The sequence below is a fragment of the Periplaneta americana genome, chromosome 12 (genome assembly GCF_040183065.1).
Source record: "Periplaneta americana isolate PAMFEO1 chromosome 12, P.americana_PAMFEO1_priV1, whole genome shotgun sequence".
In the NCBI taxonomy this organism is placed as follows: domain Eukaryota; kingdom Metazoa; phylum Arthropoda; class Insecta; order Blattodea; family Blattidae; genus Periplaneta; species Periplaneta americana.
This window is the reverse complement of record NC_091128.1, coordinates 80408999-80422077: the sequence shown is the minus strand read 5'-3', so window position 1 is coordinate 80422077 and position 13079 is coordinate 80408999. Positions and strand designations below refer to the sequence as shown.

General features: G+C 33.5%; 1 protein-coding gene across 1 annotated transcript in view; it reads right to left on the bottom strand.

The window, feature by feature from the left end:
• The window catches only part of LOC138710605 (ATP-dependent DNA helicase DDX11), a 40925-nt gene that overhangs the window by 2906 nt on the left and 24940 nt on the right, over positions 1-13079 (bottom strand). Inside the window, exons 12-16 of the mRNA XM_069841609.1 lie at positions 9611-9821; positions 7319-7468; positions 6905-7013; positions 3969-4099; positions 541-759 (exon numbers count right to left, since the gene is read on the bottom strand). Coding sequence (XP_069697710.1) covers positions 541-759; positions 3969-4099; positions 6905-7013; positions 7319-7468; positions 9611-9821 — 820 coding nt within the window. The remainder of the gene's footprint in view (positions 1-540; positions 760-3968; positions 4100-6904; positions 7014-7318; positions 7469-9610; positions 9822-13079) is intronic.

The window sequence follows — 13079 nt, the reverse complement described above, 5'->3', positions numbered from 1 at the left end:
ATCTAAGTGAATTGTCATTCTCGTCTGTGGAGTGCAATAACGAATACTGTGTTGCTGTGTAGAGTTTTCCACTCCCATTGTTGACGGGAGTGTTTAAATTAAATTGTAGAAAGTGATTATTGTTGTGAGAATAAAATTACATTATTGTGTTGAAATAAAAGTTACAATATTATAAAAAATACCTGGCTGACTAGTTTCGACATGGTGTCCGTCATTGTTCGAAGCCTAGTCATTTTTATAATACTAACACAGTAAGAAGTTAAAATGTTAATCAGTGACAAAGAAATATAAACAGTTAAACAATTTTATCATATAACTTGTTACAATACCGAAAACGAAATATCGTAATTTCTGTAACATTATTATTCCTAAGATTTTACATATTGCATAGACCCAGGCACATATGAAATAAAAATTAAGGAAAATCATATTCCTAGGTAGGAATGGGAGAAAGGGAAGAACAAAATGACAACAAGCTAACAATTTGCTAGCGAGTAACATTGAGATCACCAAGAATGACAACACTTATGAGCTGAATACCTTGCAGAGCTGAGCAAAGGCAGGACCAAATTTAACATGTGATGCAAGCGAGGTTCTGATCCAGGTTGGAAGTGCAGCTTGCGTATGAGGCCTCGTGTATCGATGGTCCAGCAGGAACACAGTAGCATAATCTCCTCTATGTCGAACAGCACGTCCAATAGATTGGTTGACAGCTTTCATACATAAATTCTCATAGTGCTGCTGACCTGCTGTGGGACTCTGCAAAGAAAAATATCCCTTAAACTAGATAGTATGAATACTGTAATTTTTCAAGTATGGTATTCACGGCCTCTGACATCAAAGTTTTGGTCAAATTTTGATTCTGAGATTTAGGTATTTGCTTACATCTTTTTCATTCTAGTTTCAAATGTACTTGTCCTCTTCATAGTACATTCTGTTTTAATGCATTATTATTGGAGGATTGACTTTTGTTCATAGTTTATTTCATTCCGTTCATTTTACACACTTAAATCTTACAGAAAACTGTATTTATCTGCCATGGTATGAAAGAAAAATTTCACAACCTCGAGCGGGAATCGAACCTGCGACTTCCTGTTCTCCGGTCAGGCGCTCTACTACTGAGCTATCGAGTTCGTCTCACGCCTGACCGGAGAACAGGAAGTCGCAGGTTCGATTCCCGCTCGAGGTTGTGAAATTTTTCTTTCATACCATGGCATGATTGTGACTATAATAGTATTTAAATTCATTAATATGTCACATCAACGGACGTATATACGTCACCAAACATCGTAAGATGAAGATTGTATTTATCTATTTTAATTCCATTGCTTAATTCCTGTATTAAACGCAATTATAATTACAGGGATTTCCTGAAATTTCCTGTCACTTTTTTAAATTGTAAAATGTGTATTAACATTAACATTGAACTTCCCAGTTTGGTTTAGTGTGTTCCTTACTTACTTACAAATGGCTTTTAAGGAACCCGCAGGTTCATTGCTGCCCTCACATAAGCCCGCCATCGGTCTCTATTCTGTGCAAGATTAATCCAGTCTCTATCATCATATCCCACCTCCCTCAAATCCATTTTAATATTATCCTCCCATCTACGTCTCGGCCTCCCCAAAGGTCTTTTTTCCTCTGGTCTCCCAACTAACACTCTATATGCATTTCTGGATTTACCCATAAGTGCTACATGCTCTGCCCATCCCAAACATCTGGATTTAATGTTCCTAATTATGTCAGGTGAAGATTACAATGCATGCAGTTCTACATTGTGTAACTTTCTCCATTCACCTGTAACTTCATCCCTCTTAGCCCCAAATATTTTCCTAAGAACCTTATTCTCAAACACCCTTAATCTCTGTTCTTCTCTCAAAGTGATAGTCCAAGTTTCACGACCATACAGAACAAACGGTAATATAACTGTTTTATAAATTCTAATTTTCAGATTTTTTAACAGCAGACTAGATGACAAAAGCTTCTCAACCGAATAATAACACGATTTCCCATATTTATTCTACACTTAATTTCCTCCCGAGTGTCATTTATATTTGTTACTGTTGCTCCAAGATATTCGAATTTTTCTACCTCTTCAAAGAATAAATTTCCAATTTTTATATTTCCATTTCGTACAATATTCTGGTCACGAGACATAATCATATACTTTGTTTTTTCGGAATTTACTTCCAAACCTATCTCTTTACTTGCTTCAAGGAAAATTTCCGAGTTTTCCCTGATCGTTTGCGGATTTTCTCCTAACATATTCACGTCATCTGCATAGAAAAGCAGCTAATGTAACCCGTTCAATTCCAAACCCTCTGTGTTATCCTGAACTTTCCTAATGGGATATTCCAGCGCGAAGTTAAAAAGTAAAGGTGATAGTGCATCTCTCTGCTTTAGCCCGCAGTGAATTTGAAAAGCATCAGACAGAAGTTGGCCTATATGGATTCTGTTGTAAGTTTCACCGAGACACATTTTAATTAATCGAACTAGTTTCTTGGGAAGACCAAATTCAATAAGAATGTTATATAAAACTTCTCTCTTAACTGAGTCATATGCCTTTTTGAAATCTATGAATAACTGACGTACTGTACCCTTGTACTCCCATTTTTTCTCCAATATCTGTCGAATACAAAAATCTGTTCAATAGTCGATCTATTACACCTAAAACCGCACTGATGATCCCCAATAATTTCATCTACATATGGAGTTAATCTTCTCAAAAGAATATTCGACAAAATTTTGTACAATGTCAACAAAAGTGATATTCCTCAAAACTAACTACAGTTCGTCTTGACCCCTTTCTTGAAAATAGGTACAATTATGGACTCCTTCTATTGTTCTGGTACAATTTCCTTTTCCCATATAGCAAGTACAAGCTTATAAATTTTGCTAGATAATGCGTTTCCACCCTCTTGTATTAATTCTGCTGGAATTTGATTGATACCTGGAGACTTGTACTTTTTCAGATTTTCTACTGCAATTTCGACTTCTGAAAGTGTGGGTTGGGTATAAATGGCTCAGGAGTTTATATCTGAATTTCGCCCTGATCATTTCTATTTGGCCTATGTACATTTAGTAGTTGCCCAAAATAGTTTCTCCATCTGTTCAGGATTGAATGAGAGTCTGCAAGCAAGTCACCATTCTCACCTTGATCACGTTTACCCTTGCCTGATATCCATTCTTAAATTCCTTTGTACCCTTATATAAATCTCGAATGTTTTTATTCTTACTATTTGTTTCTACCTTATTCAGTTTTTCCTTCAAGTAATTTCAAACAACAACTGAATAGACTACAGTGGACTATAGTGGACTTTGTTGTCAGCAAACAGCTGATACATTAAGAAGATTGATTGATTCAAGTAATTTCTCTTTTTATTTCAAAGTGTACGACTTGCTTCCTATCTTTCATTGAAATAATTATTTCTATTCCCCTCAACTGGAGCCTGTAAGAATTTCGTTTCTAAGATGTTCTAAAAATATCTTACAACAATTCACTAAAATTTAGAGTTAAAAACAAGTTAACATTTTTAGTCATTAATTTTATGTGGTTTCCTTGCCCCAGATTATGTTAATTTGATTTCTCCTCTCACCCACCAAAAACTATTAGTAATCAACCACAGACGAAGTTGTGAAATTTTTGCAAAAGATGTATAAATTAAACTTAGTGAAATATAGAAGTGTTCAGAAAATAGGTAGCGTGCACTTCAGAAATTCCAAACTTTCTTGATTTGTGGCACTCTTAATTGGTCTCAACAATTCTTACACAATCTTCACGGACCAAAAGAAATATCTAATAGTTCTATTTATTAACTAGTTAAGCCCAAAAACTTAAATTTATGTCTTAGCAGAAGTCAAAAGAGAGAAAGAAGACGTGAAAAAAATTCCTAGTATGAACCAAAATTTCAGCGAATACAATGAAAACCAATGGTGCAACAGATAGAATTGTACCAGTTTATGAAACTTACAACATTGGTATTAAGATAGTTCATCTTCTCTTGCAATTCTGGAGATTTGATGTTGGGGTATGGCAGACCAACTACAATCACACAGCGACCCAGATCATCACTAAAATTGAGGCCTTCGCTCAACTTACCACCTAAAAAATGCAATCAGACATAATTATTTAAGAAACTGAAATTAATTAACATGATTGGATTATTTTCAATGCCTCCATACATTTTGTAGTGTCAAAAAACCCGATTTTGAGGAGAGCGGATGTATGAAGTGGGATTCATGAAACCCCATGACAGGATGAAAAGCAGGATGGTGACTTCGAAAGTCCGTACTTTTGACATGGGATCAATGACATCATTTTCCTTCTGAAGAAAAAGTCCTGGTAGGGGTTTAATTTCTCTTAAAAATTCATTGCTATGAGTAAGATCTTGAACGCACGCAGCCTAACAGAAAGTGAAATCATGACCATCAAATATGAAAAAATTCCTTACAGTAGAACTCAGATTTTAGGCAAACCTCCATTTACTATTTTTCTGGATTTAACATTAAATTTTCATGGCTCCAATAATTATTACATAGGATTAATGTATTTTTATATTCAATTTAATATTATTTCGGAATATGTATTATATGTCTTTCTCGTGTTAAATTTTACTTTACCTGATTAACATGTTTCCAACCAAAAAGTCAGAAACTGAACACACTAGAACAATATAAAATATACAGACACACAAAAACACATCCAAATGATATTCTTACACACAAGCTCTTTGACTACACATTACACTACACAAACACACCCCCACAGGAAACAAAACAAAAGGTGCCAAGACCAACAATAACCAGTTCTGAAGAAGGCCAATAGCAGGCCGAAACTTTAACCAGGTAAAGTAAAATTTAACACGAGAAAGACATATAATACATATTCCGAAGTGATGTAGTGTTAAAAGTAGTGTAATCAAGATGTATAGTTAATATTATCTTCGTTGTCAAACCAGTATCTTACATTAGGAAGTGTTTTTAAATAATTTTTTTTAACTGTCGACTAAAGAAAAATGCATTTCAATTCAACATATAAAAATTACTATTTTAATAGTAATTTTCTGAAGTCAGTGACTAGACAACACTGTTGGCTCACTGCCATCCACTACTGGTGTGGGCCGCATGCCCCTCTCTGTATTTCCTTTAAAATAGCAAAATTAAAATTTTTCGAAAAAATGCTTCATTAAAACTACCAATGGTTATAAAAATGACTGACAGTAAAAAAAATTCTTGATGTAGCCTAAACGTACTTATGCAACTTCAAGACACTTGAAAATGGTTTAGGGTAGAAATTGTTGCTTGGTTGGTTGGTTGGTTGCTTGCTTGCCAATGCTCTGCATTGTCATGATATCATCAGCCGTCTTACAGTCCAGTATTTTTCTGTGATGTTGAGATGAACAGGCAAGGCTTCGCAATTTTCCAACTGATGCTTATCCATGATTACGTCCTTTCCACATAACACACAATTGGGTGAGGGGGAGATGCCGATTCTATATAAATGAGCTGCCAAACTATCATGCCCAGTCAGAAAGCGGAAGGCTGCCACTGCTGAATTTCTTGGTTCTTCAGGAATGATGTTTAAATTTTGGAGGAGGAGTTCCCATGATTTATCTTTAGCTGATTTCTTTATTCTGTTCGAAAATGTTTCTTTGTATTGGAATTTTTTATTGAATTTAACAGAAATAAATTATTTTTGAGTAATTTGATTTTGTTAGCCAGTTGATCCGCCAATTCATTACCTGCATTGCCAGAGTGTGCTGGAACCCATTGCAGAACTATTTCCTTGCCTAGTTTTTGGAGCTGCTTGATCAGGGTACAGCACTGAGAAATTTTGTATAGCTGCTTTTGAGTTGATGAGAATTGCAGCTTTGGAAAATGTACTTATTATTTGAAGTAGATTGATTAGAATAGTGAATACAGCTTCAACTTCTCCATCAAAGTTTGTGGAGAAAAATTTACAAGTTCCTCCAACTCCTGCACCATCATAGTCGTTTTGGTAGAAATGTTTGAAACCTACACTTTGTTAGTTAAGGGGTTAGGTACAGCTTACAGCAGTAAAATTTTGGAAATATTCAACATTTTTTTCCTCCATTACTGTATCTTATTCAATAATGAAAATTAGTATATGTAAAACAGTGTCCTTCTGCTATATGAAAAAAAAATATTTTTATGATTTGAAAAAAATTATTTACATTTTTTTTTTCTTTTCAAAATTGAGTTCACTGTGCAGTGAAGAAGCGTTTCCCTCATAACTCAAAAACTATCTAACATTCTGTGATGAAATTTTTTGTGTGTATTTATGCATCTCATATCTACAATATTATGCAAGGTCACTTCTCTACCTTTGATAGATTGTCTCATAAAAAATAAATTCATTTTAAAAAAAAGGTCAAATATAGTATTTTCTTTTAACATAAAATAAAAAAAATATATTATTTATTAAGGAATGTAGTTGAAACAGCATGGTATTGTAAACATGAGTTTCAGCAATAAAATAAAAGAGAGAGAATATGAAAAAGTTAACAAGTTTATGAGTTACGAGGGAAACGCTTCAACACTGCACAGTGAACTGCCACCTTTTTTAATTTTGAAGAAAAAAATAATAATTTTTTTAAATCATAAAAATATATTTCTTTTTTTTTTTTTTTTTCAGATAGCAGAAGGACTGTGTTTCACACATACTAATTTTCATTATCGTACAAGATAAGTAATGGAGGGAAAAAAATGTTGAATATTTCCAAAAATTTTACTGCTGTAAGCTGTACCTAACCCCTTAACATATTTTCATCAGCACAGTTCACTATAAAATGCATGGTGAAATACTGTAGATAAGCTGATAATCGCATTTTGTTCATTATAACGTAATTTTGGCTATTAGTTTACCACATTTCTAGAGTACACTTACCCACGACACTCATCATGATTGCACCACTTGATCCAGGTCTGTTAATACATGCTGCATAATCAGACAACATCTTGTCCACCATTCCAGACCTCTTTGGTTCACGGAAAACCTATTAAATATGTATAAAGATAAATCAGGCACAATTAAAATAAACATATGCAAGCTGTATACAATATTTATAATAAAATCTGTTATACAATTTGACACTGGCTGACATTACATTATTATGTTAGACATACCTGTATAACATATTGCCAAGTGATAAATAACTTTGAACCCTAATGAGAAACATATAATTTTATTTATACCAAATGTGCATTGATGGCAGATTCTTTTAAATTGAAAGTACTGTATGTCACATCTACATAGATTAACAAAAATCATAACTAAATAATTAAGCATGAAACTGCTAACCTTCTTCTTTGCTTCAAGTTTTGAGACAATTCCATTCCTTTCAAAATGTTGATAAACAAGTTTCTCGTAATCGTATGATGGGAAAAAACACACGATTCCAGCCGGTACAACATTGCAGACATTTGTTAGAATTCTTCCCAGTTCATTTAACTGAAAGAAACCAACAGTAGGTAATTATAACTAAGTATGACTTGAGACTTTCATGGCATTTAATCGTTATGCGATATTTCTGGGTTCTTGCACAGTGTCACAGGTGTAGAAATATTTAAAGTTTTGGAATCATCATAATCTCTAAATGAAACAACGACTCAAAGTCAGGATAGGAGAAGAAATGTCAAAAGGAAGTGAAATTGGGAGAGGAGTACATCAAGGATGTCCTTTATCACCTACCCTGTTCAACATCTACTTGGAGGATTTAGTGAAGAACTGTTTTCAGAACATGGGAGGAATGATAGTAGGAGGAAGAAGAGTAAAGTGCATAAAATTTGCTGATGATATGGCGTTGTTAGCAGAAGAGGAAATGATACTAAAGGATATGTTACTAGAGCTAAATGCCAACTTTGAGCAGTACCAGATGAAGATAAATGTAAATAAGACAAAGAGCATGGTCATAGGAAGAAGAATACAGAAGATAAACTTGCGAATTCTAAATGAGGCAGTAGAGCAAGTGAACAGTTTCAAATACTTGGGGGTGTACTATAAGCAGTAACATGTGCTGCTGCCAAGAAGTCAAGAGGATGATAGCAATGGCCAAGGAAGCTTTTAATAGAAAAAGGAGAATCTTCTGCGGACCTCTGGAAAAAGAACTAAGGAAGAGACTAGTGAAGTGCTTTGTATGGAGTGTGGCATTGTATGGGGCAGAAACATGAACATTACGATGAAGTGAAGAGAAGTGACTAGAAGCATTTGGAATGTGGATATGGAGAAGAATGGAACGTGTGAAGTGGACAGACAGAATAAGAAATGAAGCTGTGTTGGAAAGAGTAGGTGAAGAAAGAATGATGCTGGAACTGATCAGGAAGAGAAAAAGGAATTGGTTGAGTCACTGGCTGAGAAGAAACTGTCTACTGAAGGATGCACTGGAAGGAATGGTGAACGGGAAAAGAGTTCAGGCAGAAGTACTGTAGATATCAGATGGTAGACAACATTAAGGTATATGGATATATGAGGAAACAAAGAGGATGGCAGAAAATAAGAAAGATTGGAGAAAGCTGGTTTGCAGTGAAAGACCTGCCCCTGGACAGAACACTAAATCAATGAATCATCACCATCATGAAGACAAACAATCTCTTATTTCTTACCAAAAGCTACTCTCCAAGGCTGAACCAATAAATGTAAATTGAGAACATCACAGGAGACGGATTTAAGATATGTCTCATGAATTGGTATCAGTTCTTATGAAATGGCGGAACTATTCCTACAGTAAGAATATTCTCTGGGCTGCATCAGACCGAACATACTGTTTTATTTATAACAATTTAGGAATTATATCTTGATGACATCTGATAGGGAAATCAACAGGACACAGAAATTTGTCAAATCTGAGGACAGCCATTGTATGTATGTATTTCAAATAGAATTTTGAATACTGAGAAACTATGAGCTCCGCTCTTGATTCTTACATAAAATTTATTCTGTACCTTCCAATAGTGTGTTACATCACAGTCTCGTAGAACTTCATCCAGATGACATACTGGTATCAGGTCATAATTCGTTTGTCAAATTGTTATTTCGAAACTGTTATTTGTAATCTTATATGTCAGGTGAATCCGAACAGAAGGAACTGATTCAAAAAGATGGCAACTTTTCCCTCTCTAAATTGGAGGTAGTTGTCCTCATTCATAATTTTGTTGTTGAAAGGAGTCTTTTACAAAAACAGCCACAGTCCAGAAATTTCACTTTTAAATAGTAATCATTGTTTGACAAGTAGTTTTCATCTCGTGAACTGAAAATTGTCAATAGAATTAATCTTTTATCATTTTATTTGAATCTAGTTTAATTAAAAATGTGTTCAAAGATGACTTTGGACACAGCTGTCTTCCCCCATTGAACAAATGTATTTCTGAACTCTGATTGCTTTTTTTTAAAGACAAATTTCAACATAGAACACTAATATTGACATATTTCATCCCGAATTATAGATTTTAATTTTCTTGGAATATGAAAACAGAAAGAGGTCCAGTAATTTGGATGTTACTTTTCACACTATAAAAAAGATGGTAAATGAAAACAAAACATTAAAGAACAAAAGTCTGTAAAATTGACATACACCATCACTATAAAAAAACTCACCATGCCTGGCATAGTACGGGCCTGATAAGAGAAGTCTAGCTGCTTGCCTGATGGACCAGCTGCTAGAGCAATGGGCAGGATGTTTTCTGGAGGAATTACATGACCACAAGAAAACTCCAAGATTCGGTCAGCAGTTCCTCCTGCTGACAGAAACAACTGTTCTCGGAACTCTTCCAATGGTTGCATTGTGCCACCTGCTACAACCACTGCCCTAGAAATTAACACAATTTCATTGTCTTCGTTACTCAAGGTATAGTTTATCATGAGCTCCTATTAAAATTTAATATCTAATGAAGTGTGTAGTAATAAATTAACCAGTAAAACATAACCTCGAGTATAATAAGAAAGTATGCAATTTTTATTTCACGAATCACTATCACAGTGTGAAGATCATGCAGATTAAAATTATTCTCTCTTAAAACTGTTATCTTAAGAGCTGCTAATATGCTCGGTGGATATGTTGCGGTATTCATCAGCAATGCCAGATATTGGACTTCTAAGTAAAAATCTATTTTATTCCTGAAGAGATAGACTCATAATAAGTTACATTAACACGTTTCATGAATTGTTATAAATAGGGACACCATAAAATGGTGAATGAAATACATTAAAGTCGGTAAATAAAATTACTGTAATTCGTGAAAAAGTCATTATTTAAGTATGCAAATCGTGAAAAAAGTCCTTATTTAAATATTATATGTTAATCATGAAAAAAAGTAGCAAATCATGAAGAAAAGCTCTAATTTAGACATGGAAATCACTTTAAATTGACAATAAAACACTCATTCGCATACAGACTTCCCCAGTACTAATAAGGTTGGTTACACACTTGAAAAAAAAAAAAAAAAAAAGCATTGCGCCTATGTTTATTTGCACACTATGATTGGTTGCTGAATTATCCAAGTACATTATTCCTTAATCTTTGCTGCGTACTTATGCTGAAAATATGGTAAATAGCTTCTACACATATTTTCTCATTGTGTTGGTGTGTAATGAACCAAAGCATGCGCAACACACAGATTTTAATTTTTCACACATTATAAGACATGAAAGACAAACCCATTTTCATACTTATTTTGAATGTTTCATTTTCGAAAATAAAGTAATGCAATTTCGTGACCAATGAATGTACAGTTCAAATACTGTATTCGTAAAAGAAATCGTGTTTAAAGGGAAAAAAAATAAAAGCCAAATTCGCAAAAAATAGGAAAACAAAGCAAAATTCGCAACAAATAGCGAACGTGTTTACAGAACGAGTCTCATTCATACCTATAAAAATTGTTTAATTCTCTGACTCAATTAGTAGAAATTCGTGAAAAAATCATTTGCGAAAATTATAATTTTATAGAGCCTAAAAATGCCAATTTTATATTAGAACCTAATATGCCTACTTTTTATTTCTGTTTTCTTTCTTTGTACGGTAAAGATAATTATTATTTCTTTGGAAGATGATGCAACTTGCATCTTCTATGTTCAGGATCTTCATAAGAATGACTCCATTCGCATTGAGGTGGCATACATAAAGTCTCGTTTTACATTCTTGGTTGCAGTGATTACTTCTTTGGAAACTGCAGGGAACCAATTTATGAGCAACTTCACCTTAAAGCTCATGAAAGAGACAAACTTAACTCAGCATCCAAACCAGCTGGAGAAAAAATACGCAGAAAATTATAAAATGTTCTCCAGAAGAATTCTGGAATTACCAATCTCAATGCAGTAGCAAATGTTTTGTCGGGAAAGTATAACAAGAAGAGAAAATGTGACTTTTCAGTACAAACAATTCCAAAAATTTAAATCAGTGGATAAGCTTTCCATTTTCTGCCTATATAAAAAGTAGCCTAAATTGTCTCTCAAAAATTGGAAAAGTTACTGGTATTGTAAATACAGTTAAAAAAGTACATGTGGTTAAAATGAATGAACTTAATTTAAATTTATGGAATAAAATAATCTATCGGTTCTTCTTCATCATTGCGCACTTCCATTTAATTTTATTCCTATACAGCCAGGTAGGGAAATACACTATTGTTTAAGGCAATTTCTAAAACTCAAGATTTTTATAAGATGTTTAATATTAAACTAATAATAATAGCTATAACAGGGGCCCGTTTCACAATCCTTACAAATTACAAATTAACAATTTACAAATAACAAGTAAAAGTTTACAAATGCTTGTAAATTGTGTTTCACAATGCTATTTTATTAGTTTGTAAAGTCTGACGAACTTTACAAAATCAGCTAGAGAAATTTACAAATACGTATTATTGGTTACACAATATCGCCAACGACAGTTTACAAAAATCACTAAGGAGCAGAGCTGAAGTCACTGTATTTTTACTACTATCGATACATATGTTTATATTTTGTACTAAAATAGATTATTCTAAGCTTGCTGATTCATATTTCACCAACAGAAAATATAAAGTATTGTTAAAAAAAATTAAAAGTATTTAGATTTTTATATATTGGCGAAAATGGAGTTTCATGTGATGTAATTGGTCGAGTATACCAATATGTCTGTTACTTAAATGACCAAAGTTAGCACAAAATTCAGTCAAATAAGTAAATAACAGATTTGGTCCACGTACAAATATGCAATTTATAAAATAATTACGATGTCTAAACACAAAATCAGGTTAATTTTTTGTGTTGATCCATCAGTATTTATTAATGTTGCATTCCTAACCTCTCAAACATTAGTGATCCCATCAGCAGCATAAAAATTCTGTGCTATAGTAAATAACATTATGGTGATCAAAAACCTGCCCCGAATTTAACTCTTTTAACAACATCAACTACCCTGTGGGCACTTTTGCACACTGATATCTTAGAAATTCATGCTTATCTGCTAACCCACGGAACTGACAGCTAGTATGCATCCAATGCAAAACAATACAGTTCTCGTTTTGAGGTTAGGGCATCACTTTTCTCTTTTGGATGTTGGATATGATGTCCCATATCTTGTAGGAGAGATTCCAGCGAAACAGGACTCGAAACGACTTCAGAATATCGCGTAAGTAGTGTCGCTATTGCATTATTTATTTTTGGTGCAAGGAACTTCTTTATTAAGTGCGAGTATTTATTAAATACAGTCTTTGTATATAAATGCTTACGCGGTATTCTGAAGTATAGCGCGGGACTCATTCGAAACCTTTCATTAAATTTATACAATGATACTAATGTGTTATTAATTCTCGCCCACGAGAATTTTACGTATACGTCTTCGTTTGATTAGGCCTAAATTCAATATCTTTGTCTGAGTCATTAGAACTCCTTAATAACATCAAAACTGGTTTAGTTTAATTCTTAATATTATCCAGTTACTCAAAAATTAATTTAATAAGTATTTCTTTATTGTATTTATTCATAATTTGTTGCAATATCAAACTTTACACATCTCAGAGGTATTGTAGAAAATGTGCTAATTTTACAAGTAAAATTTACACGTTTGTAAAATTAATCTTCATTGTGA